We start from the raw sequence: 27506 nt of genomic DNA on the forward strand, positions 1-27506 counted from the left end.
TTAAAATGTTAAAATTTTTATTGTTTTTAAAGGTTATTTTATAAAGTCATTGTTATACACAATTGAATTAGTGTCTTCATGGATAAACAGTACACAAAATGAGTATTATACCATAAAAAATCCCCATATTTGCCCATCAGCGAACTACAAAGTATAGAGCCTAATTTAGTGTCTCTTCAAATACATATATTCATTTTAAAATTTTTGAGCATGGGTTCTAGAACTGCAGTCATAGCGCCACAGATCCTGACTGTTCATAGCTTGCGGAGACTTACTGAACCTATGGAAGGCATGGTATATCATTAGTTTCCCCCACATTGCTTGGTTGCTAAGAAAACCATCACTGCTTGATCAAATACCCCTTGGTACTCACTTTAGCTTTCATTCATGTTTAGACTTTCTTCAACTTTGAGCCTTAATACTGAAAGGCAGTATTATAAAACAGCTGTCTCTAGGAGCCAAGCATTGCACCACCAGCTATACTGGAGGCCTCTTTCTTGCTCTGTCTTCTTTTAAGGGGAAGCTCTAAGATGCTGTGGTGTCAGATGTGTAATAATTATAATTATCCCAACTCTCAGAGAGGGACACTAGGTCATCCAAACGCCCTGAGAGACAGAGCTCATTTCCCAGTGCATACAAAAGCCACAGAGTAAAGCAAAGGGGCCCAGGGAACACACGCAAGAGCTACAGCAACTAAGACAAGCAATGCTCCAGTAGCTTCCCTCACCAAATCAGTTTTTTGTTTTGTTTATTTTGTTTTGTTTTGAGTCAGGGTTTTCCTGTGTAACAGCCCTGGCTGTCCTGACTAACTATGTAGACCAGGCTGGCCGCGAACTCACAGAGATCTGCCTGCCTCTGCTTCCCAATTGCTGGGATTAAAGCTATGCGCCACCACAGCCTGCCAAATTAGCTATTTTTTTTAATTCTAATATAAGTAGAAAAGACCTAAAATATTTTTAAAAATGGAAACAGGTCTCGCTATGTCACAGTCGGGAGTGAGCTCAGAATCCTAGTATCTGGACATACTCTTGCGTTATCGCAAATTATCCATACTGTCTCTGGCTCAACCACATACCACATTTTCCTCTGCAAGCCCAGAGAAAACCAACGGTTACTTATGGCAGCAGCAGAACAACGACGCTGGAGGGTCGCCTTCTAATCTGTATTTTCCAGAACTGGGGAGGTCTTTGCAGTCCGCTATGAACTTGCGAAGCTCTGTCTCTGGGAAGCCATTTTGCTGGTAGTGCTGCATGGGAGAAGGGAAACGTCCTCGTTAACAAGGCCCTCTCCCACAGCTGTATTCCAAACTCACGATGGAGCATTTGGCAACGGAAGGGGTCTTTCTCGGGACTATTTCGTCACTCCCAGGCATGTCTAGGAGCTATCCCCTCCGGAGCCAGCCGCTCGGGAATCAGCGTCAGACCGTCTGTGCCTGCCTCTTCCCGTCTACTTGTACCTGGAGAGGCTTGGGAATCTTGTCCATACCCTCTCCTGGGAAATACTCAGCCAGCTTTGTCCTAAGTGCTACAGTGTCCGCCACCAGTCTGCCCGGCAGCCCCATGGTTCCCAGTGTGAAGGAAGCTCCTTGGGTGGAACTGGCTTCAGGCCGCAGAATACCAGTCCATCTAGATGAACGGAGCCTGGCTGGGAGCTGAGCGGTGAGTGTCTCTCCTCTTCCACAGGTGACCTCACAAAATGTTGCCCTTCTCATATGTGTATTTTGTATACCCAATACCTACTCACCATTATTAGTCTAACAAAAGAGTCTAAAACATACTTTAGGCTTTGGAACATACAGTTCAATGGCACAGGGTTTGCCTGACATATGCCAGACCCTGGGTTTGATCCTTAGTACAGCTAACAATGAATCTTTAAAAAAGAAAATAACTTATTTTTTTTTAACATAAAGACTGAGAAACAAGACATTCAGCATTTGAGAAATTCCATTTTCCTTTGCCTTTTTCCCATTCCACAATTGCTAAAATTGAGCTGCGTCTCTCTGCACAGTCCTCCTTCCTCTTAGCCCTAAGCTGTGTATCACGGCTACACATGTTCTAGAACAGCACGCCCTGGCTCTTGACGAACCCACCTTAATCGTTTCATACGTGTCTGTGATGAGCGCAATGAAGAGGCTCAGAATCATGTATATGAAGAGGCTGATGAAGGAGTAGAGGTAGATTCGGCTGAACAGCCAAACCAGGTAGCTTTTCTGCTGCATTTTTGCAAATGTGGAAAACATATCGTCTCCATTTATCAGAGAGAAAAGGCACTCGGAGACCCTGTTCAGAGAACGGAACTGGGGAAAGGGGGCAAGAGAAGTTTAGTGTCTCCCATGTTCCCTCATGTGGGAGGTTTCTGTTCATAGCACCATCCCGAAAATGGTCAGACCTGGTATCCCAGGTGGCACTTTCCCAACAACCACCCCGAGGTAGCCACAAGCATTTGCTTTGCTGCACATGACATGTCCGAGCCTGCTGTTTTATCGCGGCTTTTTGGACTGACGTTCCTCTGAGCTGCAGCAGCCTGACAGACAGCAGGAAGGACAGCTCTGCTCTCCCCGTGCCGTCAAAGTCAGACTTTCCCTTCCCTTCCTCTCCCTTCCCTCTCCCTAACCTTCTCCTTCCCTTTTCTTCTCTTCCCCTTCCTTCCCTCCCTTCCCCTTCTCCTGCCTTCCCTTTCCTTCCCTTCCCCTCCCTTCCCTCTCTTCCCCTTCCTCTCCCTTTCCTTTCTCCTTCACTTCCCCTCCCTTCCTTCCCTCCCTTTCCCTTCTCCTCCCTCCCTTCCCTTCCCTTCCCCTCCCTTCGCGCACCCTTTCCCTTTCACAGAAAGAAACCCTTAAAATGCTTCGAACGCTTCTGCAGAGACATCCAGGTCCCAGACTCCCATGATCCTTTGTCTCATTTGGAAGCTAATCCAAACTCAAGATAATGTCTAGCGTGCAAGACAACAGTTCTCACAGCAAAATTTTCAAATATTCCTACAGTGGTTTTTCCCTATAGTGGCACAGATGTGTATTGATTGGTGAGCTCAAATGGACTAACCAACGTCACTGGTATAATTATCTAATGTATCCCAAATGGGATTTCAGGCAACGGAGCAGATCAATGACACTCTCAAGGTGCTCACATTTGACTGGTTTATAACTATGATGCTCTCACTCTTGGATCTAATATGTAGATGTAGATATATGACTTTCCATAGTTTAAAGCTGAATTACATAACCAAAGGGGTCCTTTTGATTTTTGATTTACATAATCAAATTTGAGAAGGATAACACCATTGGCAGTTGATGGCTGTCAGTTGGGGGAAGTCAGTGTGGGGTCCTTGGTAGACGGACCACATTAGCATGGATGGCCGCATACCCATGTGCTTGTAGGTTGCACTAATTGGACCCATTGGGTTATTTTAAAAAGAGGACATTAGCAGTGCTGGGATTAAAGGCAGTGGTGGCTCACACCTTTGATCCCAGCCAGCACTCAGGAGGCAAAGGCAGGACAGGCTCCAAAGCTACAGAGAAGCCCTGTCTTAAAAAACAAACAAATAAAAAAGATATTAACTTAGAATCTGGAAAAAATTGGGAGGCATATGGTATTAAAATGATCAAAATATGCTATGTATATGTGTGAAATTCTCAAAGAATAAATAAAAGTATTAATATTTTTCAAAAAGAGAAAACAGCAAATTATGTGTGTTGACACAAACCTGTCATGCCAGCACTTGGGAGATAGAGGCAGAAGGACCAAGAGGTCAAGGTCATCTTGGCTACATATGTGAGTTCAAGGCCAACTTGAACACAAACAAAAATACAAATGAGTAAAAAGTAGTAATCATAAAAATAAGAGCCATTGGGGACACTTAATACTGTCAGGACGAAGTTGTCTATCAGTACCTTGTCATGGTAAGGGCCCAGCACAATCCATCCACAAAAGCAATAGCCTAGGTAGATCATAGCAGCACAGCAACAGAACCTGATGACGTTGGGCAGGGCTGCCTGCAGGGTCAGGATGAGGAGCTGTGGAAGTAAGTGGGGGGCATTAGAATCTCTCTGCTCTTTAGTCAGGGCAATAGAATAATTCTGGTGGGTTCTGAAGGACTGCTTACATTGTACTTTGCAAAGAAACCCAGGTATCGGATGACACCAAGCCACACGAGCATGGTCGAAGTCCCAAGAAAGATGCTACAGACATCATAGCTTGTGAGACTCTAGATAGATGGACAAGATTGGTTAGATAGCAACGTGACAGTTGGGTCAGACATATCAAGTAGCCATGCAACAGGAGCTGCTCTAGGTATGAAAGATAAAGCAATTGACAAATAGTTTTTTACCCTCATGAAGTTTATACTCTAGTGCAACATGTGGAGCATAAACCAGCGACAGGTGAATACAGCCTTCGGTAAACTCACTAACAGTAATTGCTGAGGAAGAAGGCCAGCCAGAGAGGGAGAAGAGGAATGCGGATGAGTTGGTGATTTGAAATAGGATGAGCAGGACAGATCTCAGTGAATAAGTGATGTGGAAGCGAAGTTCTGAAAGAAACGAGGAAGAAAATCAAGCAGAAAACTAGAAGAGCCTTTGGCACACAGAGCAGCAAATACAAGGGACCCAGCAAGAAGTGAGCAACAGATGGAGGTAAGGCGCGGGTAGTATAAGGCCTCATGGGTTTTGTCAGAAAAGGTCAGGGAGATTTGAGAGCCGTGCACAGGAGCGACATGACCATGTGCTGGCTGTGACAGACAGCAGACGGCTGGAGGGATGAGAGGATTCTGGGACAAAGAGCCAGTGAATGAGAGCCGATGTACTCTTGGTCCAGGGTGGAAATGTAAAGGTAACAGGGTCATTTTCAAAGGTAGAGCACATAGGATCTCTGTGGGATACGGTACAGGAGAGAGGAGATTCATAAAAGAGAGGAAATGTACTGTTTGGGGTGTGAACTCAGAGTTGCCATTAACAGTCACTGGAAAGTCAATGGGAGAAATGGATTTGAACTGAGGAAGACTGAGAGCATTCTGAGGTGGGTCTGTTAAACCTGAGAAGATATGTGGATAGTCAGAAGATATGTGGTTAACACTTGGGCAACACAGAGACAACCAAGGAGGAGATGCAGATTTAACAAACACTGGCAAATAAATAGAAAAATATCTCTCTGGGTCAGGGCGATAACACCAAGGCAGTGGCAGAAAAGAAGCTCTCCAAGCAGGATGTCTCAAAACATTTTCATATTGGCGAGTGAGAGGGAACCACCCAGGGAAGCTCTGAAAGTCAGCCAGGGATCTGGAGGAAGCCTGGGTAAGTGTCAGTTCAGCTAAAAGGCACATCAACACAAACCAGGTCAGCAGTGAGAAGCTACTGAGGGGAACCACGGGACATCTGCAGAAAGGAATTCCCACGGGAAGTGAGGCAGCTGGGTAGGGAAACACTGTAGAAGAACAGAGGCTGGGGGAATCAGAACCATCATGAGGGTAAATCACCATTTTTGAGATCTTTCATTCTATAAAGTGGAGCAGAGATATGGGGAAATAGGTAGGTAGAGAAACTGAGATTTTAATTTACACAAGAAGCAAGAACAGTATGGGAAAGTTCCAGGAGAGAAAGAATTGCTGGAGAGGAGAACACGGAGCTGAAGTTATGTCCTCCACTAAGAACCTGGGGCTAGGCCCTGAGAGGCAAGTAAGGGGGCTAGCCTTGGACAGCAGCCTGAATCACTCACAGCATGAGAATATACAGACACTGGAGACAGAGAGGGGGGCTGTGGAAGGGGTGTCTCTTTCTGTCATGAAACAGGAAGTGCCGGTGCCGGGAGGATGTGCTAGAAGTTTCAGAATAGAAGAAGATAGTCCAGAAAATGAAGAAAATGTTGGACACTATTAGCTCACTGAAGGAAATGATAGTTGAGGTTGGTAAAAATAAAGAATTGTGCCTTGTATGGTATGTGCCTGTAAATCCCAGAATTTGAGAGGTGGAGGCATGGAGATCAGAGTTCAAGCCCAGTCTCAGCTACGCAATGAGTTTGAAGATAACCTGAGCTGCGTGAGATCCTATCTCAAAAGTAAGTAAGTAAATAAATAATGACTACAAATCCACCATCTTTTCGTTGTCGTTGTTCCCTAAAGTTAAACTACTCAAACGACAGCCTTATATGGCCACAGTTGGCCTATGGTGAGCAGCGTCATTCTCGAACTTAGGTCTACTTATTCCCGAGCTCCCTTTGCAGGTGGGTTTGTCTACTCTAGTGGATGTGAACAGGAGCGAAATCTGCTACTCCTGCGCTTAGGCCACATGACATGTGACACCGGAGAGTGGCCACCAGCTGCTGTTTTCACTTCCCGCAGACTGTAGCCGTTCATGGGGCAACCCTGTGTCAGTCATGAAGTCAGGATGAGCTCTTACCTTCTGCGGAGGAACTAACGAGGAGAGTTCAGGTCCCTGAATGACTGCACGGAACCGAGGGATTGACCACGATAGAGCCCCACCCTGACCCTTTCGGAAAAGAGAGCAAACTGCCCTTTGATCCAGCCTGTGTGTTGAGTCTCTACCTAGGTTTACAACCAGCTGCCTAGGTGTTGTGCGGTTAGTTACAGCAAGTCTAAGAAAGTATAGAGTTGAGTGAGATTCATTTGAACGTTTTTAAGTTTTGTTGTTGCTGTTGTTTGGGGAGAAAGATTAATCTTAGACCAGATTAACCTTATTTCAAGAGAATAATAACAATGGAAAAAGTAAGAACACAAGCATCTTTGTGAGAGGAAATCATGTAAAAACACACGAGGTCATGTGTTGACCTCACTTGCCCCAGGCCCCACACCTGGCTTCAACATTTCCTTTTAACTCTTAGCATAATGTCTTCAGTGTAGACATGGCGTTTGGTGTTTGTGGCCCAGAGGGTTTGAACTCTCTTGGTCTAGCACAGAGCATTTTTTTGGCCACTCGTGATTCTGACCTCTTGGTTTATGTATTATGCTTTTTAAAACTCTCATTAGGAGACGTCTAGAGATGGGGTTAGAGAGATGACTCGGTGGTTAAGAGCCATGGCAGTTCTTCCAGAGGACCCAGGTTCAAATCCCAGTACCACCAAGACAACTCAAAAATATCTGTACCTCCTGTTCCAGGGGGTCTGACACCCTCAGACAGACATGCAGGTAAAACACCAATGCCCATAAAATAAAAATATAATTTTAAATAATGTTTAGAAAACTGCTATTGTCAGTTTTGATTTAACTGAATATGAATCTCCGAAGAAAGCATTGGCTTTGAGTCTCTTCATAGCTTGGAAAAGTACATTTTACCATTGCGGCAGCACAATTGGGAAGAACAGTTTTTACCTTGGCTTGGATTTCCATTTTCAGAATGGATCCAACGATGGTCAGTATATCACTAATAATAATCATAATGTACCAACCGTTGATGAACTCCATTTGATCAGAGGCAGAAACTTCCTTCTTATAGTGGAGAAGAAAGAAACTGACAAATTCCTTTAGGGAAGATGAGAAAGAGTGTGAGCGTCCCTGTGGCCCAGCGTGTCGGCAGCGTCTCAGGGAGCAGCACCCTACCTGCTGAAGCTGAAGACCCCTAATCACAGACCTTGCGCAGAGGACCAGCGAGGACAAGCAGGTCAGAATGACAAAGGCATCAAAGATCATCATATAGTGGGTGTTCTTCTGAACTGGAAGACAGAGGTCGTGGGGGTGCAGGGATGAGGCATTAATATGATGCTGTTGGCTTCTTTTTACAATGATTTAGATAATTCAAGCATTTCAGAATGACAACCAAAAAAAAAGAACTTGTGAATAATCTTCCCATTAGTGTTTTTAAAAAGCTGAGGGTCCTTCCTTAAAAAAAAAAAAAAAAGAAAGAAACACTCCCAATCAAAGGTCTTTAATTATCAGTTTGTGGTCCTTATACTGAATTAGTGCACCTGGTTGGGTGTGGTGGTGATGTCTCTAATCCCAGCACTTGGGAGTAAGAAGCAGAACCATAACCAGAAGGTCTAGGCTACCTTGGATTATATACTAAATTTGAGGTCAACCTGGGCTACATATAGTGAAATCCTTTCAAAGAAAATCAATCAATCAATAAGCCTTTCTACATTGCTTGCTAACATACTTACCCGGGTATAAAATATTCATCAAGCACCCCTATGTACCTAGAACTTTTCTAGGTACTAGAAGTCAGTGGTGAACAAGACAGACGAGGCCCCTGACCTATCACATCTACGATGGCAAGACAAACACAGGAACAATCAGGTGCGTGGGCAAACATGCAGATGGAGTGAGACCAGAGAAGTTAAGTCACAACTACAGATTCCGCCCAGCCACTACCTCCTGACTCGGTTCTGAGTGCTTTGTGCGCACAGATCCTCACAACAGGCCCAGTGAGGCTGTCGGGACTTCCCCCACATTGCAGTGAGAAGCCAAAACACAAAGGGGTCGCATAATTTGCCTAGGTGACACAGGAAGTGGCCCAGTTGGCACTCAGTCCTTCGCCGCCTGCTTCCAGCACCTCCCACTCTGCAGCAGGGTCCTTCTGTCTTGTTTTAGGATCACTAGGGGACGTCCTCGGCTCTTGCCATAAAACTACTGACCCTGGCTCTAGAGAAATTCCCAGGAATCCACAAGGATGACCCCAGCTAAGACCCTATGCAGTAGAGGAGATGGGGCCTGAACTGGCCTTACCCTGTAGTCAGACTGATGAATATCTTAAATATCCCCACAGAACCTTCATTCAGCACCTCATGGAAGCAGAGGCAGAGACCCTCATCAGAACACTGTACTGAGCTCCCAAACTTCAGTTAAAGAGTGAGAGGAGTGAGAATATGAGTAAACAGGTCAAGACCATGATGGGGACACCCACTGAAACAGTTTACCTGAGCTAATGGAAGCTCACCAGCACCACCTGGACTGGGAAGGAACAAGCATAAGACGAAACTAATCCCGCTGAATGTGGTTGACAGTTGCACGGCTGGGGTAGACTGCGGAGCCACTGGCAGTGGCACCAGGATTTTTCCCTACTACATGTACTGACTTTTAGGAAACCTATTCTCTTTGGATGGCTACCTTGCTCAGCCTAGATATAGTAGCGAGGGCCTTCGACCTTCCCCAAAGCAATGTGCCTTACCCTCTCTGAGGAGTGGATGGGGGTGGGATAGGGGGAGTATTGGAGAAAATGGGAAGAGGGGAAGGAGTGGGAACTTGGCTTGGGTATATATGACAAAAAAGAGATAGTCTGTTTTCTTTAATAATAATAATAATAAAATACTGTTCCGGAAGTGCTGGGTCACTAAGCCTTCTAGAAAAGGCTAATGTTTCAGAACCATCCCTCCATGCTGGAGAAGGCAGCCAGGAAAGAGGTCACATCAAGGCTTTAACTGGGCCTTGGGTAACTAGAAATGACCAGCTTTGCCAGGCTTGGTGGTGCTAGCCTAAAGTCCCAGAACATAGAGACCAAGGAAGAAAGATTGTGAGTCTGAGGGCAGCCTGGGCTAGGTAGAGAGACCCTGTTTAAACAATGGAAGAGGATGAGGGGGTAAAAGAGGAAGAAGAAGAAAAGAAAGATGAAAGAAAGGGAAGAAGAAAGAAAATTGGAGGGGAGGAAGGAAGAGGAGAGGAAGGAGGAAAGAGGGAGGATAAGCTTGTTCCATCATATTAAAATCCTGGAGAATCAAAAGTCCAAAGCCATGGCCCACATGACGGTGCCGTTGAAAGGAGGGTAGAGGCAGCAGTTGCTGGGCTCACCGAGTTTATCTCCACCAGTCAGGCTGGTGGGAGCTAACACGACGGTGAGGTCCTTTCAGAAAGTGCTGGAATAAAGCTAACTACTGATGTTTGCCACACGGCCTCTAATGACTGCCCAAATGTCTAACTCTGCCTTAGAAAGACCCTAAAACCGAGAAACAAACATTTGAGAGACAAGCTCTGTGCCGCGGACTTTGTATGCCCCCATTTTTTCTGTGTGGAATGTGGCTCACAGATGGTAACCCAGGCTTGCCCTCATGGCCTGGTCACGTAGACAAGTCTGTGGTCACAATGAAGCTTGTTAACTGACAGTCTCGTGCACGGGAAGCTGTCTCAGGACTGCTACATCCCCCACACTCACCACGGTCACCTGGGACTTGACGAACCCATCAGACACAGACCCCACAGTAGGGAGTACCTTCTTACTGGGCTGACAAACAATCCTTACACATTGTAGACCCAGCTCAGGTCTACCGGCTGCCTTGTGTAGAGCAGAGGAACATGTGTCTTAGCAGGTGGCCAAGATACTTCCTCTTCTCGGTAGACCCCTGAAGACTCTCATGTGATCTGTCAGTGTCGTGTGGCCTCCCATCTGCGCTGCGTGAGGGGACCTAGAAAATGACTCTGAGATCCTTTCCTGGCAGAATTTTCCAGCTCCTGACAAGACTCATTCTGACCTGAATTTTTGTTCACGTTTCTAGAACAGACTTTTTCCACATTGCTTCACTATTTACGCCAGATGGAAGACAGCTACAGTGTGTCATATCTTCAAGGCCAAATCCCACCTGACCTCTCCTCCACTGTAAGACCATGGGTCACTACACATTGCTGCTGAGCCTGGGTTTCTTCATCTGTGATCGTAAGGATTCTGCTGCTCATTGAGCTATTTAAAAATATTAGCGTGAGGACACAGGCATATGTGGCTGTTAGTGCAGAACTGAGCGTGTAGCTATATAAGGAGCAGGCAGGCGAGGACTTGTGGAAGGTAAAGAGCCGTTCAATGCTGTGTACTGTCTGAAACACCAGACATCTACAGCAAACCCATCTGCTTACAGACTATCGAGACTTGGGACTAGCTCAGTCTTTTACTTAGTGGTCCTTATGTCCTGCAGACAATAATTTAATACTTAATTATTTAACTGCCATCCTGGAAATGAGCAGAGCTCATTACTTACTTGATCCGGATACATGCCAGTCTTTGCATTCTCTGATGGAAATGTCATTATCTAGACTTATTTTGATTCTTCCACTGTGAGCCTTGTTGTCAAATGTTATCTGTAAAGAAAAGAAAAAAGGTCCAGCATGCATAACTAAGTTTTGGAATCAAGATGACTCTCTGAATTCATTCAGAATTCAACGAAGCAGTTCATTGAAGGATACGGGAAATGCTGATCCGCATCTCTGACCAGATGGTAACTGTTAATTCCTGAAGAGTACTCCTTTATGTCTCTGTGAGTTGGTAATATCAAATTAGATCTGCTACAGAGAGATTTTAGTGTCTAACGCCCCATTTTTTTAGGATGCATTCCATCCCTGGATACCTTAGCAAACAAGAGTGCCTTCCCCTCCTTCCTGTTCTAGAAACTTGGGTTGGCAGGAGTTCATACAGGTTAGTTCTGCCCCGCCTTCTGGCAGAATTTTAGCAATGGATGGCTTTTTGGTGTTTGGGGAAATCATGTCTGTCATTTCTGTCTTTAGACACCCAAGATAGAGAGTTTTTAGTTTTCATTCTGGGTCTAGATTTCTCCATCACCATGGTATCACATGTATTATCAAGGGCTCAGTGACAGAGTTGCTAGCCTGCCTTGCTTCTGAGACAATCAGGTGAAAACGCTGGATACAGACAGCACAAAGCTACAGTGCAATGCCTTCTGTCTTCCTCCGGTGTCTCCTTCTCATGCCCTTGCTTCCTCCAAGCCGAGAAAAGGAAGGAAAGCGGGAAAATCCACCTACATCTTCTTCCCTTTCCCACAAAGGAGGGGGAAAGTGTAGTCAAAAGTCCTTCATTTATTGCTCGGCCTTAAATGAGCATCTTTCTCACCTCACTCCACCCCCATGCTTGGGGAGCAACACAGAGGAGGGGATGGAAAGACTAAGAGTTAGAAGATGGGGGTACTGCTGTGAAACTGTCTTCTGGACCTATGAGGCCATTGCACTCGTGAGCACACAGCAGCTGTGGTTACACAAGACCAAGACGCTAAACTTTACAGCAGAGACGGAGGAAGGACGCCCGAGACTCCACCCCCAGCTGAGGAGCGCTTGGCAGCTGGCGGCTACTGGAAGAGGAAGACTCATTTCTGCTTGGGTGGGTAGCTCCTGGTAAGTCGTCTGTGCCCTGGGGAATGGCCTCACATCCGTTCATACCCAGGCGGCACTACCTGGACTAAGGATGAGGGTAGAGCAGGGTCTGGAAGAAGGGGACGGTGCTGGTGAACAAGAAAGAAATACATTGTATTCGCCTGTGAAATTCTCAAAAAAACCTTGAAAATTCTCAGAAAGGTCTGCCTGATGTAGATGGGCCTTCTGTTTATGTGTTATTTTCATTGGTTAATAAAGAGACTTCCCTGGCCCTCTGATAGGACAGAAAATTAGGTAGGCGGAGTAAACAGAACAGAATGCTGGGAAGAAGGGAAATGAGGCAGACACCATGGAGCCAGCCACCAGGTCAGACATGCTGAATCCTTACCGGTAAGCCACCATCTCGTGGTGCTATACAGATTATTAGAAATGGGTTAATCAAGATGTGAGAGTTAGCCAGTAACTAACTCTCTAGAGATAATGGGCCAGGCAGTGCTTAAATGAATACAATTTGTGTGTTGTTATTTCTGGGGCTAAGCTAGCCGTGCGGGAGCCAGGCAGGACGAAATGCAGGCCTGCCCGCTGCTCCTCACTACATCTGCCATTTAAATTAAATGTTTTGAAGCTTCTCCACATAGGGAAGGCAGACATAGCCCAAGTGACCAAACATTGCACAATGACTTATTTGCAAACCCTTCTATTTCTACTGCAGCAAAAACTAAGTCCTGGTTACAACAGTTTGGAGAGAATTGCTCAAACATCTCTGAAGTTGCTCGCAGCAGAACCAGAACATACATGGCTAAGATATGAGATTTTAAGCAACTTCATATGAGATTTTTTAAGTCACCATGCTCCCGCAAGATGGTGAGTCAGCTTCTTCCCCTACCAACTGACGCCACTGCCATTGGCTGTGTTCCCCACAGTGACTGAAGAACACAGCCTACAGCTCACACAAGGAGATGTCAGTGTCATTGATGGGGTCGAAAGTCCTTGCCAATGAGAAAGTATTTGTTCTCCACACAAGGAGCCTCAAGGACTACTGGGGACTCAGGAGATGTCTCAGTAAAGTCTCAGCAGATGCTGAGTGTCACCAAGGAGACAGGATGCTGATTAGGATTTAAAGAGTATGGCAGAAGCAAAGGTTGTAGCATTTGAAGATGGAAGTGCTGGCTACTCAAGCATGCTACTCAAGTATTCAGAGCCCCAGAACTTATACGAAAGCGAAACTGACAAGGCAGCTGCCTCTGACACTTGAGAAACTAAGACAAGGGATCTCCTAGACAAGTGGGTTAGCCAGACTAGCCAGAACTGGTGAATTCTGGATTTAGTGAGGAAACCTATTGACCTGCCTCAATCAATAAAGGGGTCAGCAATCAAGGTAGGCTCTTAATGCTAACTGTGGGCATTTACACACATGTACACACACACACACACACACACACACACACACATATCCACCCACATATGCATGTGCCCACACACGTGTGTGAACACACATATACAGGTGCCCATACGCTACAAACATACACACACATACATCATGGGCCACACACATGTGAACACATATACACACCACACACACAAACACACCCAACAAGGACTTCAGAGGTTCATACGCCTAATAAAGAACCTCAGAAAACATCATGTGAGACTTCTGAATGCAGATGAACCATTTTTTTTCTGTTGTAAATCCAACTTAGCACATGCAGGCAAAGGTTAAATATGATTTCAATGAATCTTAAGCATCGATATCAGGCCCCACAGTGGAGACAGTAGGAGACAAGGTAAATCCCTGTCTTACAGAACACACATTGAAGTGCAGAAGACAAACAGCAAGTTAGCAATATGCAGACTAGAGCCAGCTGGAGCGATGCCCCAGGATGTTCAGGGAGAGCATCCTATATCTATGAATATATATGAACATGAACCATATACCTATATATATGAACATGAACCATACACCTAGATAAAATGGATCTTCTCTAGACGGGAGCCGTGTTCAACACAGCCCACACTTACAGTCAGAGTAAAGTCATAGCAGTCAGGAAGCTCCTGATGACGAACCGTTTGCAGATTAATGGCTTTCAACTTGAACTGAAGCTCCACCGTCAGGAGTCTGGAAAGTAGAGGATACCTAACATGAGGGGGACAGACACGGCCGAGCTGTGTGCCCTTCCAGAAGGCATGAGATGAGGGGACACACACAGGCCCATCCGAGTGCTCCTCCAGCGGACAGTCGAGAACACAGGCTGAGCTATGCGCCCTTTGGCTCTCCTCACCTGTGGAAGTCCAGGGTCAGATTGAGTCTATTTTCTCCAGGTGTTCCGATGTCAAGGGGTTCATCTGGCTCTATCAGGAAGCATTCTGCCACAGAAAGGAACAAAACCATAAACAAAACTGCATTTTCAAAGGAAGATGGCTAAGATCAGCTATTCATGCTATTGCTGTGTAGATCAACCCTGTGGGAGCTTGGTATCAATGCCGCTTGTCCGGACATTCCTGTTTTTAAGACATTTCTGGAGCGATCGAAGATTTAGACAGACGCAAACTCTGCCTCAGAATGTCATCATTCTCCCTGTCTCTATTTCCTCTATGCCTTATCTGTTTGTTTTTCTTTAGAATTCATCAGTTATATAACAAATGTTCACAACAGACGCTGGCACATAAGAGTTGTACAGTTCTTCCTAAGCCATAAATAAGAGCACCGACTGTCATTGTGTTCAGAGATGTAGTCATCACGGGGCTTAGGTGTAAATCAGGGAGTTAAAAACATAGTTCAAGGTTATAGGAGATCATCACCTGTTTCAATTTCTGGGTCAATGTCAAAGGTATCATTCCCGGGGCAGATGGTCCCTCGCTTGTAGAAGTGCTGACAGATTGCCATAGCCGACTGCTTTGTCCCCTTGTTCTCGTAAGCATGGTTGCCAACAGAGATGTTGCGAAGCTGCAAGTACTTCATCCAAAAGAGAGAGATGGGAATGGAACAACACCCAGGACAAAAGGGGCACCAGTCAGGGAAAAGGAGAGCCACTATAACCCCTCCTGGCCATGTCTTGGGAGGGTAGGTGCCCATCTCCCTTCAGGGTACAGACATTCAGGAAACACACACTGGGATGCTGTATCTGAGTGAGTGGCTCTAAGGAGTAGCAGTGAAGACCTGAAGGGACAGCCACGTCCACGGAAAGCCCGTCGGAGGCCTTGAACACTCAAGTGCTTTGTTTCATCTACTCAGGAACTCTCCAGGTCAACATTGCCTTCTGACCACAGGCTCTCCCTACATTCCCATCCCAGAATCTTCTTTCTCACTGAGATGCAGCATCCCAGGTCATTCTTTGACTGGGAAAGTAAAAATGAAGTTAAAGATTCTTCGCCAAGCACTGCATATCAGAAGCAAAGCCATTGTTCATTGCTCATTTGTAGGCCTTCCCTGTCTCTGGAACACGTACGAAAAAAAAAATTTTGAACCTATCAACCAACATTTTTGTGTCTCTCTGGTACTTCTGTCTTTATGGAGTAAGTTCATCAAGTGCTATGCTGTTGAGCACTGATGGTGGTTTTGCTACATATGGAAATAAACAGAACATGTGTCTCTCTGCTGCAGGAGCAGGTCTATACAGCAAGGGCAGTGGTTTCTGTGGATTCTTTAGAAAGTAATGCAGAGGTGCTGGGACCACTGAGTGGGGAATAAGAAAAAGCAGCCCGAAGCAGGACTTAACGTGGTGTATTTGGGCTGTTAGATCAAACAGTTCCAACATAACAGGGCCAGTGGGACTATGTGGGCCGTTTGGCCCCCTCTCTCCCTTCCAGAAAGAGCTGAGTGTGTAGACTTCTTGATATTGACCTTCCACGCCTCCAAAATGGTGAGAGGGAAACGGCTGTCGCTCACTATCCTGACAGATGGTTTCCTCCAGCAGCAGAAAGAATGTGGCAGTGAAGATAAAGGCTCTTCGTGAAAAGAACATGGAGACCTAACTTAGTCCTAGTGATGAAGGTAAAGATGGTTTATAAAGAATTTACCTGGCCTTTAGTCAGGCATAGAGACTGCTTTTCAGAGGTGGAGGCAGGAGGATCAAGAGATCAATGCCAGACTCTGCTACAAGGAGTTTAAAGTCACCTTGGGTTGCATAAGGCCCTGCCTCAAAACAACAAAATGCAATGGACTGTTGACTTCTTATCTCTATATAACACCGAAGAAACATAGAAACTTGATACAGTGCTTACAGATACTTAATACATTTAAACGTTAAATCCAGTGTTGAGAGATGGCTCAGCATGTAAAGCACTTACCACCAAATCACGAGGACCTGAGTTCAAATCCCCAAAACCCAGGGGACACTAGGTCCAGTAGCTTGCATCTGTGATCCCAATTTTCCTACAGTGAGGTGAGAGACAGAGACAAGAAAATTCCCCAAGAAGCTTGCAAGCAGCTAGTTTAGTATGTGCAGTGATGAACAGAGGACTCTAATTTCAAACAAAGTAGGAGCTGAGGACTGACAACCAAGGCTGTCCTCTGACCTTCATGCAAATACCATGTGCGCGTGTGTGTGCACACACACACACACTTTATTTTGATTCTCTAAACTTACCTTCATCACTAAGTTATTTGCTATTTTCCTTCTAAAAATTGTAGGCCATGATTCTCTTTAACAACTTTATGCAGCCTTTGTCCCTAAGTTTCCTGTTCCCCCTGCTCACTAAGAGCCCGGGCTCCAGAAAGACGTTTTTCATCCCAGCAGCTCATGACCACTGTTTGGACAGGCTGCCTCCAGAAATGAAGAGTCACGATTGCTCAGAAACAATGTTTGAAGAAGGGATTTAATGATTTTGAAATGTGACCTTAGGTTAAAAATACTGTGGTGGCGTGTGTCTTTCATCCCAGCAGGCAGGCAGATCTCAAGGCCGGCCAGGTCTACAAAGCAAGTTCCAGGACAGCTAGGGCTGCTGTACAAAGAAACCCTGTCTCAAAAAAACAAACAAACAAAAAATATACTGGTCTCAAAAGCATTTTTAATTTTCCCTTCACAAGAAGTGATTCTGAACTTTGAGAAGGTACTAATTATAGCAAGAACAGCCCAGAATGAAAACTTGACCCTGGAGTATGAGAAACAAGTTTCCTTCTTGTCGGGCAGATAGCCAGCATCATGGGGTCAGCACCAGGCGTGACACAACAGTCTGACTTTACACAAGCTTGAAGGCCTCGGTTGTTACGTGAACTTCAAAATTAAAATCCTCATTATCTGGTCTAGGCCTCTAAAAGTATAAGCTTTGAAGACTTAATGGTTACTTATAGCCAGGGTTGTGTTAGTAATGTCAAATATTAAAGCTCCCGAGTTCAGTTGTAGTCCTGATTCTTTTTATTAAGTCGCTGAAATGCAACCTTTCTGCTGGCTGGAAATGAAAGCTTTTATCAATAGTTACTTGTATAATTGTTTGTCAGCAATATTTTTGATCAATTTTTAAATATGCATTTAAATGTGTGTGTGTGTGTGTGTGTGTGTGTGCACGCGCGCGCACATACTCTATGTGGGAGTAGGTGGTATCTACAGAGACAAGAAAGACAATGAATTCCCTAAATCTAGAGTTACAGGCAGTTGTGAGCTGCCTAGTGTGGGCGCTGGGAAGCAAATTCGTGTCCACTGGAAGAGCAACAAGTGCTCATAACCGCTGAGCCATCTCTCCAACCCTTAAGTTATATTTCAATTACTTGTTCATAAATCATCTCTAAGCAGAACTGTTCAGCACTTGGGTGTGAGTTTCTATAAAATCTGTTGCTAGCATTTTTCCAGTCTGTTCTTTCTCCCAAATAAAGAGTGCACACACTGTCTGGGTGTCTTGTTGTTAGACTGCTTGCCTAGCTTATGCGGGGCCCTGTGTCCAACACCTAAAACAAATAAAACCAACAGCAAATGTACACCATCCATTTACCTGGTTCACTGCGAAGATGACCTGGTCATACACGTCACTTTGAGTGTACACGGCGTATGTGTCTTCCATTCGATCCATGTATCCTTTCAGGAAGAGGTGTTTGAAGGCTATAGTGTTCTCTTCCTTGAATGCTACTACCATCTGGTTGCTTAGTCCAAACAGTACCAGCTTAAAAAAGAAAAAATGAAACAGCAGGAGGGTGAAATATCTGAGCAGGAAAGAAATGGAGGCATGTGGTTCTGGGTCTTGGCTGGTAAGAATGTGCAAGGGATTTGGCAGGATGTCCAGAAGGCACGGCTTGGGGGCTGGGAGATGGCTTAGTGAATGAAAGTGCTTTCCTTACAAGTATTAGGACCTGAGTTAAATCCTCAGATCCAAAGAAAAGTCACATGTGTGCCAGCACTCCTATAGGGACATGGAGGGGGAGACGGAATAGTATCCAAAAGCTCATGGGCCAGGTATACTCATGTGCAGTGTACACAGTGGAAAACAACAGACCCAGTTGGAAGGTGAGAACTGACACTCAACTTTGTCCTCTGGTCTTCACAGGCATGTCATGGCGAGTATGCACTCGCATTCCCACGTCCAGATGTGCACACACATATACCACACATACAGAGAGACAGCAGACAGACAGACAGAGAGACAGACGGATGGGGAGAGGGAGAGAAGGATCACATTCCCATGCCCTAATGTGCACACACATACACCATGCATACAGAGACAGAACAGACAACAAACAGAGACAAACAGAAAGACAGAAGGGAGAGGGGAAGACAGAGAGAGAGGAAATGCTTCCACTTCCTGGATAACAGACTAAGAAAGTCTAAGTCCTATGAACAAACTAAAATCCTAGAACTCGTTACCCAAATTGTTTCAATAAGACCCAAAATAAAAACTATATTCTCTAATTTAGAGTATACTAAAATAATGTCTCATTAATATTCAGGCAGAATTTTCCATGAAACTCATTGGTGAAGACTTGAAAAGAGCTGTTTCACTGTCAGCCATCAATCAACTTGCCTCACTCCAAGTTTCTAGTCTTTTCCCCCTCCCAAGCCACTTCAGGGTCTCCTCCCACCCTTACTCCTTCCTTTCCTCCCTTATGCACTCTGTCTCTTCTCTCTCTCTCTCTCTCTCTCTCTCTCTCTCTCTCTCTCTCTTTTTCAGTGTCTCTCTCCTCTCTCTTGTCCATCCTGTTCCCCTCTCTCCGCCCCCTCCATTGAATACTCTGGTTCAGACCCAAGGACGAGGCAAGGTATATGTAGGAATAACTCTGAGCATCTATGTGTGGGCGCCATTGCAGGAACTCCCCCCCACACACAGTTACCAGCCCCTCAGCACAGTCCCCAACAGATCTGCAGATGAGTTTGTAAAAGTTCAGAGGAATTAAATAATTGCAGTCACGTGACTAGTGCATAGTCAAGATTGTAATTCTTGTCTGAACGATTACATACAAGCTTCATTTAAACCATCATTGTGTTCCTAGGATCTGGTGAGAAAGAACGCACTTGTCTCTCCCTCTTTGACATGTGACCTGAATCCATACACCATCGTTTTCTACCTCACAAACGTTCATTTCTGAAGAGTTGCTTTAAGCTAGCTATGACAGCTTGGTGTTCTAGGGACCTGAAATCTATCAAAACTGGTCCAAGGATCTCCCAAGGGTTCCCAAAGATAATCATATATATATACATATATACAGTCAAACATCCAAATGCCTCCTAGAATTCAACACTGAACCAGGTACTGGATAACAAGGAAACAACGTGGCCTGGCCCTCAAGAGAACCTAAGAACTAAAACTTCTCTAGGAGTCCGAGGCTGAGGCTGGAACTTCTACGCCAGGGAAGGATTCTGTGAAGGAGGAGCTGTCACCTCAAAATTGTCTTAGCAGCCCACACTCTGACAATTTATCTCACAACAGAATCCACAGACTGTGCGACTCATGTTAGCATTTTCTTTATAATCTCTAACACTGTTAGAAGCCAGGTAAAGGTGAGATCTGTCCGTCTGTCTCTATCCTGTCTCTCTCTGTTACTCTGTCTCTCTTTCTCCCTCCCTCCCTTTCTCCCATTCCCTCCTTCATTACCAGTTCTAGTCAAAACTATAAACAACCCATTTCCTCCCCCAATATTCTGTAAACTGCCAAGCACTGGGTTCTGGTCACATGGTGACAGACAGAGGCTACAGTGGCTGACAGATGGGAGGGCACTTAGAGCTACAGCCGTCTTCCTTCCGCTGCTGAAAAGCAAAACCTCCCAGTCAGAGAGACTCCTTTCCCTAGAAATAGATCATCCATCACAAAAGTCACCTGCATTTTCCCAACTACAAAGTCGCCTGTGTGTGACATGTTTGAGTGATCAGGTCCAGACTAAGGAGAGATTACATCTGAGTCAGATATGGATCGCTGGCCATGGGGACACACTCCTTTTATCCCAGCACTTGAGAGGCAGAGGCAGGTGGATCTCCATGAATTCAAGGCCAGTCTGTTCTGCAAAGCAAGTTCCAGGACAGCCAGGGCTACACAGAGAAAAACTGAAAGAGAGAGGGAGAGAGAGAGAGAGAGAGAGGGAGAGAGAGAGAGAGAGAGAGAGAGAGAGAGAGAGAGAGAGAGAGAGAGATTGAGAGAGAAAGATTGAGAGAGAGAGAGAGAGTCAGATATGAGGGTTGGAGAGATGGCTCAATGATTAAGCGTTTGCTGCTCTTGCAAAGGACCAGCATTCTAGTCTGCTCACAATGCCCTATAATGCTAGCTCCAGGAGAGCTGGCGCCCTATTCTGGCTCCTGGGGGCACTGTCACATATATAGTAAACACACACACACACATACACAAATAGATAAATAAAATTTTAATATAGTTTTTCTTTAAAAGACTCTGAGGGTGAGGGGAGGGAGGGAGAGGGAAGAGAGAAAGCATAAACACTAGGTATGGAGGTTCCTGCCTGTAATCCTAGCACTCGGGGAAAATAAGGTAACAGGATTTCACTGACGTTGAGGCCAATCTAGCCTCCATAGTGAGTTTGAAACTGGCCTGGGCATTAGATTGAAACTCCATCTCAACACCTAAACACCTTTGTGTGCTTCTTACCAAAAGGCTTAAACCACTGGCTAACATCCCTTGACCTCTCTAGTAAACTACTGGGGATTCTCTAAATCGATGAGGGAGTATTTACGAGTGTAAGCCTGTGAGTGTGCGAACCTAAGCCCGTGCATCGCTGTCCTCTGCTATAGTGTCCTGTGTTACACGGGAACACACCTGCACTAAGCCTCGTCACTGTGTGAGAGACAGGGATGCACTGCTCGCATCTTAGGCTTGAGCAGGAGTATGTATATAAAACACTGAGCTTGGCATGCAGCAGTCACCCAAATGTACCCATTATCGCCCTAAGTAAGTAGCATTCCTATCAACTGGTACGGACTCCCCACAGAGATGACACGGATAAGCTCTCAGTGTTGTGACATGTTGCTTTATCACCTGGAAATAAAATTTCAGGTGTACGTTGCCAAGTATTATACCGAGAAGTGAGCGTGTTTTCACGGCGATATATTGAGGAGACGGTACCCCTGCCTCCGGAGTCTCCATGCAGCCACTCATGAGCTATTTTTCCAAACACTGTAAGCATCAGTACGTCTCTGTGAGGTGAGAGAGGATGGGATCTGCCCAAGAGGAGGGTGGTTGGAACAACATGAAATGATGCGCTCAGACAGAGTGATCACCCAAGTCCAGGGTTAGAAATCTAGATAAGAATTCCACCAACTTCAAATGGTTCTAGAAAATGGTTTACTATTCACAAGTACCTGTTTTCAATAGGCAATTAAGATTAGCCATCTCAAAATTTTTAAAAAAATCCTTCAATAACAGGTGTTCACCAGGAATAGAACATAAAAATGCTAACCTAAATTTAGCCTTCATTTTAGTCCTACTGCTTTTAACAAGAGATACTTCCCCTCACCGGCAGGAAATCCCACTTTCTGACATTTATTTATTTTGGTTTTGTGTGCACACGTGCACAGAGGTCAGAGGACAATGACAGGAGCCAGTTCTCATCTGCCATGTGGGTTCTAGGAAGCAATCAGATTCAGGTTGTCAGACTGGGTGGTAAGCCCCTTGACCAGTGGAGCCATCTTGCCAGCACCCAAAATCCATTTTTATAATAAACCACAACAGTACATGCAACTATCACAAAACTTGATTCCTCAATAAATTTTTAAAGAAGTTATGGAAGAAAGATTGAATTTTTTCCCTTCTCACAAAAACGGAAGCATGTGTTTTATAGCCCCCTGCAGGATCCCTTCTGCCTGCCCCATGCTCTTCCACTACGCAGTTCTTGTTATCCAGGCCTGTAGGAATCCAAGAAAATGACTACAGCAAAAATCCATGCGGTTTCTGGAGAAAGAAATGTCCAGAATATTAGGAATAAAAGAAAAATCTCACATTGGGAGTCAGCTAGAATCTGTGGAAGATTTAGGTACCTCTCACGAAATGTCTTCATTAGGATCCAGGTGTTAAAATTGTTTATTCCTGAAAACTGCGAAGGTGGTAAAATTATAATACTGAAAAATAAGAATGAGCTGGATGTCTCGGTGAACACCTTCAATATCAGCACTGGGGAGGCAGAGGCGTGTGGATGTCTACGAGTTCAAGGTCAGTCTGGTCTACACAGGGAGTCACAGGCTAATAAGAGCTAAATTATAAAGTGAGAGCCTGTCTTAATTTTTTTTTTTAAAGAAACTTAGCAGAGAAAGAAACAAAAAGCCAAAGTCTTTCACAAATGTTAAAGAGAAAACAGTTCACAGCTGTTGTGGTGGTTTGGATAGGTATGGCCCCCACAAACTCATGTGTTGGAATACTTGGCCCATAAGGAGTGGCTCTATTGGGAGGTGTGGCTCTGTTGGGGTAGGTATGGCTGTGTTGGAAGAAGAGCGTCACTGTGGAGGCGGGCTTTGAGGTCTTACATGCTCAAGCTAAGCCCAGTGTGGCACACAGTCTCCTTCTGCTTCCTGTGGATCAAGATGTAGGACTCTCAGTTCTTTCTCCTGCGTGTCTGTCTGCGTGTCACCATGTTTCTCTGACTAAACCTCGGAAACTGTAAATCAGCACCAATTAAATGTTTTCCTTTATAAGAATTGCTGTTGTCAGCCGGGCAGTGGTGGTGCGTGCCTTTAATCCCAACACTCGGGAGGCAGAGGCAAGTGGATTCTGTGAGTTTGAGGTCATCCTGGTCTACAAGAGCTAGTTCCAGGACAGGCTCCAAAGCTACAGAGAGACCCTGACTTGAAAAACCAAAAATAAAAAATAAAAAAACGAGTTGCTATTGTCATGGTGTCTCTCTACGGCGGCAGAACCCCTTGCTAATACAGGTGTATCTTTTCTTATTTTCTCACGTCCCTTGTGCATGCAGTTAAAAGTTATCGCATCAGTCAGGCCCTCCTTCTCTGCCACGCAGAGAGCCCTGCACCACACTTGTCTTGGGAGTCGCTTACCTGGACAGTCACCATTGCAATTTTCAGGATTTGTATGGCAAGTTTCCAAGGCTTCCTGCCCCGAGCCCAGAACTTCTCACAGGGATTCATAAAGAAGAATTTGAGTTTGCGCCTCATCTGGTCTTCTAAGAGAAGCAGCTCGCTGGGGGATGAGCTCTGGTGAATGGTGCAGGGACTGTCATCCTGGTGAGAGCTGCAGCCACTTCCAGCCACCTCAGGGCTTGCCATCGCTAGGGAGAGAACCAAACAAACCCACTCAGTGGGGAAAGACACAGTGTTCAAGGGTCACCCTCAGTGAGGCAGAACAGAAAGCCGGGAAAGTGGGGGACACGAGAAAGGAATGGGGGCGCTGTGCTTAGAGCCTGGTTCACACCTCTGGTGAGCTGAGAATCAAATGTTTTGGCACAATTAACATTTGCTTAAGGCCTCCCTCCCTTCCCAACTCTAAACCTGCAGTTTTCTCGAACTCCCACTAGGAAACCCCCTTAACAGGGACGTATCATAATAACCCCTTGCACAGCCCCAGTGGCTCTTGCTTTACTTTATTAGATTATAATTCCATTCAAGTTTTGAATACTTAAGCAAATTCTCACCTAGCTGAAAGTTAGCAAATTTAAAGGCTGCTCCTACTAGATTGTAGGAGATTACATGTTTAATGTAATGTAAAAGATTAGATGTTTACATGTATGGTTGAATATGGTATGTGTGTGCTTTCTGGACCATTGGGTACCAGATACAGCCATTGCAAAGATGGGGGCCTAAGAGGCTGAATAAGAACTTCAGAGAGTAAATGGACCCTGAAATGATATGCATATTTTCATGTGGATATAGTCATTCATTTTCCTCTCTGGGGAGAAACAAAAACGTCCATACAATGATTAATCAATAAATAGGTTTTGTAAGAACCAAGAACCAGGTTAGACCTTGATATTTCTATGATTTGCGTCAACTCACTCAGCCCACATTGAGCCTCAGTCCTACAAAATGATAATCTCTATCATTGGAACATTGTACCAAACATTAAATGAAGTGCAGATAAGGCTTTAACACACAGTCTGAGCAGGCAGCCTTATTTGCTCTCTGTCCCGTTCATCGGGGAGGATCCCTAACACCGTGAGATTTCTAGGGACTGACTGTGTGAGCCCCCAGAACGGAGCTCGGCTACACAAGGGAAGGCAGCCCTCCACTGCAACCCAACTCCCGAATGGCGAATACTGACCTTGCTTACCCAGCGCATTTCTCCCTTTGATGCATGTGTACATGCTATTTCTTTGGCCTCTTTGAAAAGGGTAAAGAATCTTTTTAGGACTGAGGAAGGCGTCTCTCCAGAGCATGGGAGTTACCTGGGATTTCCCCACAGACTAGTAATAATACTATGAAAACCCATTTGAATAGAATACCCACCCCTCACCAAGAAAGCAGAGTCCTTCCACACGAAACAGAAAGCCCGTCTGAGTTTAACGTTTTCCTAACAACTTGCACTCCACAACGAAGGGGAAGGCTTTTGCCTACATTTATAGATCCGATAAGTTAGACCCACAGCTTTCCAAGTCTAGAATCACACGCTGCATGTAGATTACAACATTCTCAGCAAACTCAAGATTCCTGAAATGTAGATCTGGGCTATAAAAACCAGTCATGAGGAGCATCTTAAACTCCTGATTAACGAAAAGTAACAAGGCCACTGCCGGGTGAAGAAAATAATGCATAAAACATATTCCTATGTAACAAGCGCAGTCTGTCCCTCCCAAAGAAAGCCATAGTGGCTCGCCGGAAGTATGGTGTGCTCCAGTGTCACAAGACATCTCAAAGCATAAGTGTACATAATAATGCTTGGGTAAAGACATAAAAGAGAGGGGAAAAAAAGCGTGGTGAAACAAATTTTAAAAACAGTGGCCTGATTTAGACAGCATTTGCTTGTTTTTGCCTTCTGGGGAGAGAGCCCACATGTTGATCATGTGAGGCAAGCTCTCTCATTTCTCAGTCATATACCCAGTCCTCCAGAGTCTACTCTTTTGAAGAAGGAGGCAAGATATTCCTGAGTGAAAATCCTAAGAACTGATGGGTTATTTTTTTTTTCTCTCCATTATGTCTGTGGGACTTTGAACTGGTTGGGTTTTGGCAACTTGACACAATCCAGATATCCCTTGAACAAAGGAATTTTGATGGGAAAAACGCCTCTACAAGATTGGCCTGTGGGCACATCCTTGGGGCCTTTTCTTGATTAATAAGGTGGGCAGCTCAGCGCACTTGGGAAGGGGTAGCCATCCCTGGGTAGATTGTGCTGGGCATAAGACAGCAAGCTGAAGTCCCCATCACTCAACTGTCATGCAACGGCATGAGCGGGGGAGAGCTGGGCCTGGGGTCAGAAGAGCTGGAGAGATGCTCCTCTTCCCTGAGCTTTGACCCTCAGGGACAATCACAAGCAGCGTTTCTCCACAGCTGCTGCTTCAGTTCCGGCCCTGACAGGTCCCGTGCCCCTGCTGAACTGAACACTTTCCTCCCTGAGTTACTGTGGCCATGGTGGTTATCACAGCAATAGAAACCCTAGCTAAGAGAGACGTAAACCATATTTGTTCATTAGCACACATGAATAGCTACAGTGATGAGTTTGTGGCTAGTAAATGTTTTGTGACGTCTCACCAAACCCTTTTCCACTGTGATACAGAGAAAATGAAACTTTAAACACACCAGCCGTGCGCCACGTAACAGTAACCTACAGGAACAACGAGAAAACAGCCAACCACCATTAATTTATTCAGACCGCTGCTCAAGTTCTTCCAGGAGACCAGCTTTCATTCCCGCTGACGGCTAAACTTACAAACCATGAGGAACCACACTGGCTGACCAGGTATTGACAGCCACTCTTTTTCTGGTGTCAAGACCTGCTTGGGGGGGGGCGGGGGGAGCAGACATCCACCTCAGGGGGTGCTGGCCCTAGCCTGACTCACAGACTTCCTAGTCACAGCAGCCAGAAGCCGAATTGGGTTGAGCGGCATAAATGTAGCTATACAGAGGGAAGGTGTAATTGGAGAAAGCACCACCAGCTGCCACCGCCTGCTTCTTCAGCATTGCTGCCTCTCAACAGACCCCTCCTTTCTCTCCTCCCTCCCTCTCTGGTTCTACAGTACAAGTCTATGACTTCAGGTCACTCACTGGGTCCACATGGAGCCTTGGTATTTGCTCCTGCAAAACAAGAACAGTTCTATTCTTTCATCCCTCCTTCCTCTTTCTTCTTCCATGCCATGGGACTACCTCTGTGGTACCGGTTCCTAACGAGAAAGCAAAGTCTGGCCTGCTGCCATCCTGACACCACACCCTGAGATATTCGGATCTCTGCAACCTGCTGGAGTCCAGACGAGCTCAGAACCCCTGCTGTTGACCCCATTTCTACCTCTGACCACACAGCCTTTAGAAAGGAAGGGCCCAAGTTAAGAGCAGACACGAAGCCAGTCCAGGAGTGGTCCCTGAGATTCTGGCGGGAGTCCACTTGACCTCCAGGGGACACCGGCCTCCCAGAGAGCAGGAATACTCCGGGCTAAGGTGGCATCCTGCACTGGATTCTCGCCGCTTGCTTCCTGGGAAACACAACTGGTATCGACAGGCAGGACTCTGCTGTCACCTCCAAACCTCGCCGAGGTGACACAGAGAGGGTGGGTGTTCCCACCCCAGCCATGAGCCCCACTGACCTGTGGTGCGTGGCGGAGCCCCGTTTGTGCCAAACTGGTGCATCTCGCACTCGGATCCCCTCTTTGTGCCCTCCATGGCCGACGCAGGTGTCCTGGGCCCCTACCCTCCCGCTTTGTGTCACCTCCGACTGGAGACATCGAGCTCTCTCCCCAGCGCCACAGGCGAGGTTCTTAGGACACCTGATGCCCTGGGGCGGCGCTGGGCTAGGCTCACCTGCGGCCCAAGGCGCGCCGAGGGGGCACCGGCGGGGACAGAGCGGACTCGAGGGGAGGAGTCAGGTCCTGGTAGCCTCCGAAATACCTGACGGATCAGCGCAGAGTCGCCCTCAGCTCGGAGCCCGAGCGACTGCAGCCATCCTCCCTCCTCGGGGCCCCAGCCTTG

The 27506-nt window shown here is 45.9% G+C and overlaps 1 protein-coding gene and 1 long non-coding RNA gene across 3 annotated transcripts; one reads left to right on the forward strand and one right to left on the reverse strand.

Moving 5' to 3' along the window:
• Nucleotides 1-27506, reverse strand: Mcoln3 (mucolipin TRP cation channel 3). Of its 2 annotated transcripts, none has more exons than XM_085677597.2 (13): nucleotides 27339-27506; nucleotides 23436-23665; nucleotides 17950-18117; nucleotides 14824-14977; nucleotides 14304-14388; nucleotides 14044-14140; nucleotides 10902-11001; nucleotides 7546-7658; nucleotides 7318-7467; nucleotides 4102-4203; nucleotides 3890-4012; nucleotides 2090-2296; nucleotides 1-1246 (listed from the first exon to the last, which is right to left on the reverse strand). In XM_085677597.2, exons 2-13 carry the CDS (start codon nucleotides 23661-23663, stop codon nucleotides 1112-1114), a joined length of 1662 nt encoding a protein of 553 aa, XP_085533723.2. In that variant the 5' UTR covers nucleotides 23664-23665; nucleotides 27339-27506; the 3' UTR covers nucleotides 1-1111. The 2 variants fall into 2 exon arrangements, with proteins under 2 accessions (XP_085533723.2, XP_048309616.3); XM_048453659.3 differs by lacking the exon at nucleotides 27339-27506 and adding an exon at nucleotides 27125-27276.
• Nucleotides 12375-17846, forward strand: LOC148119320 (uncharacterized). Its single transcript, XR_015735288.1, has 2 exons — nucleotides 12375-12414; nucleotides 12737-17846. It is a non-coding gene; the product is annotated as an uncharacterized LOC148119320 (long non-coding RNA).

This window comes from Myodes glareolus, chromosome 17 (genome assembly GCF_982192425.1).
Source record: "Myodes glareolus chromosome 17, mMyoGla1.1, whole genome shotgun sequence".
Lineage (NCBI taxonomy): Eukaryota > Metazoa > Chordata > Mammalia > Rodentia > Cricetidae > Myodes > Myodes glareolus.

What these genes read in the sequence shown, in the direction of transcription:
- Mcoln3 (XM_048453659.3), bottom strand. Translation starts at nt 27,200, where the DNA reads ATGGAGGGCACAAAGAGGGGATCCGAGTGCGAGATGCACCAGTTTGGC. An exon ending in GGCTCCGCCACGCACCACAG is followed by an intron (nt 23,666 to 27,124) that starts GTCAGTGGGGCT and finishes TTCTCTCCCTAG; the next exon opens with CGATGGCAAGCCCTGAGGTG. An exon ending in GGGGTCTTCAGCTTCAGCAG is followed by an intron (nt 7,468 to 7,545) that starts GTAGGGTGCTGC and finishes TCTTCCCTAAAG; the next exon opens with GAATTTGTCAGTTTCTTTCT.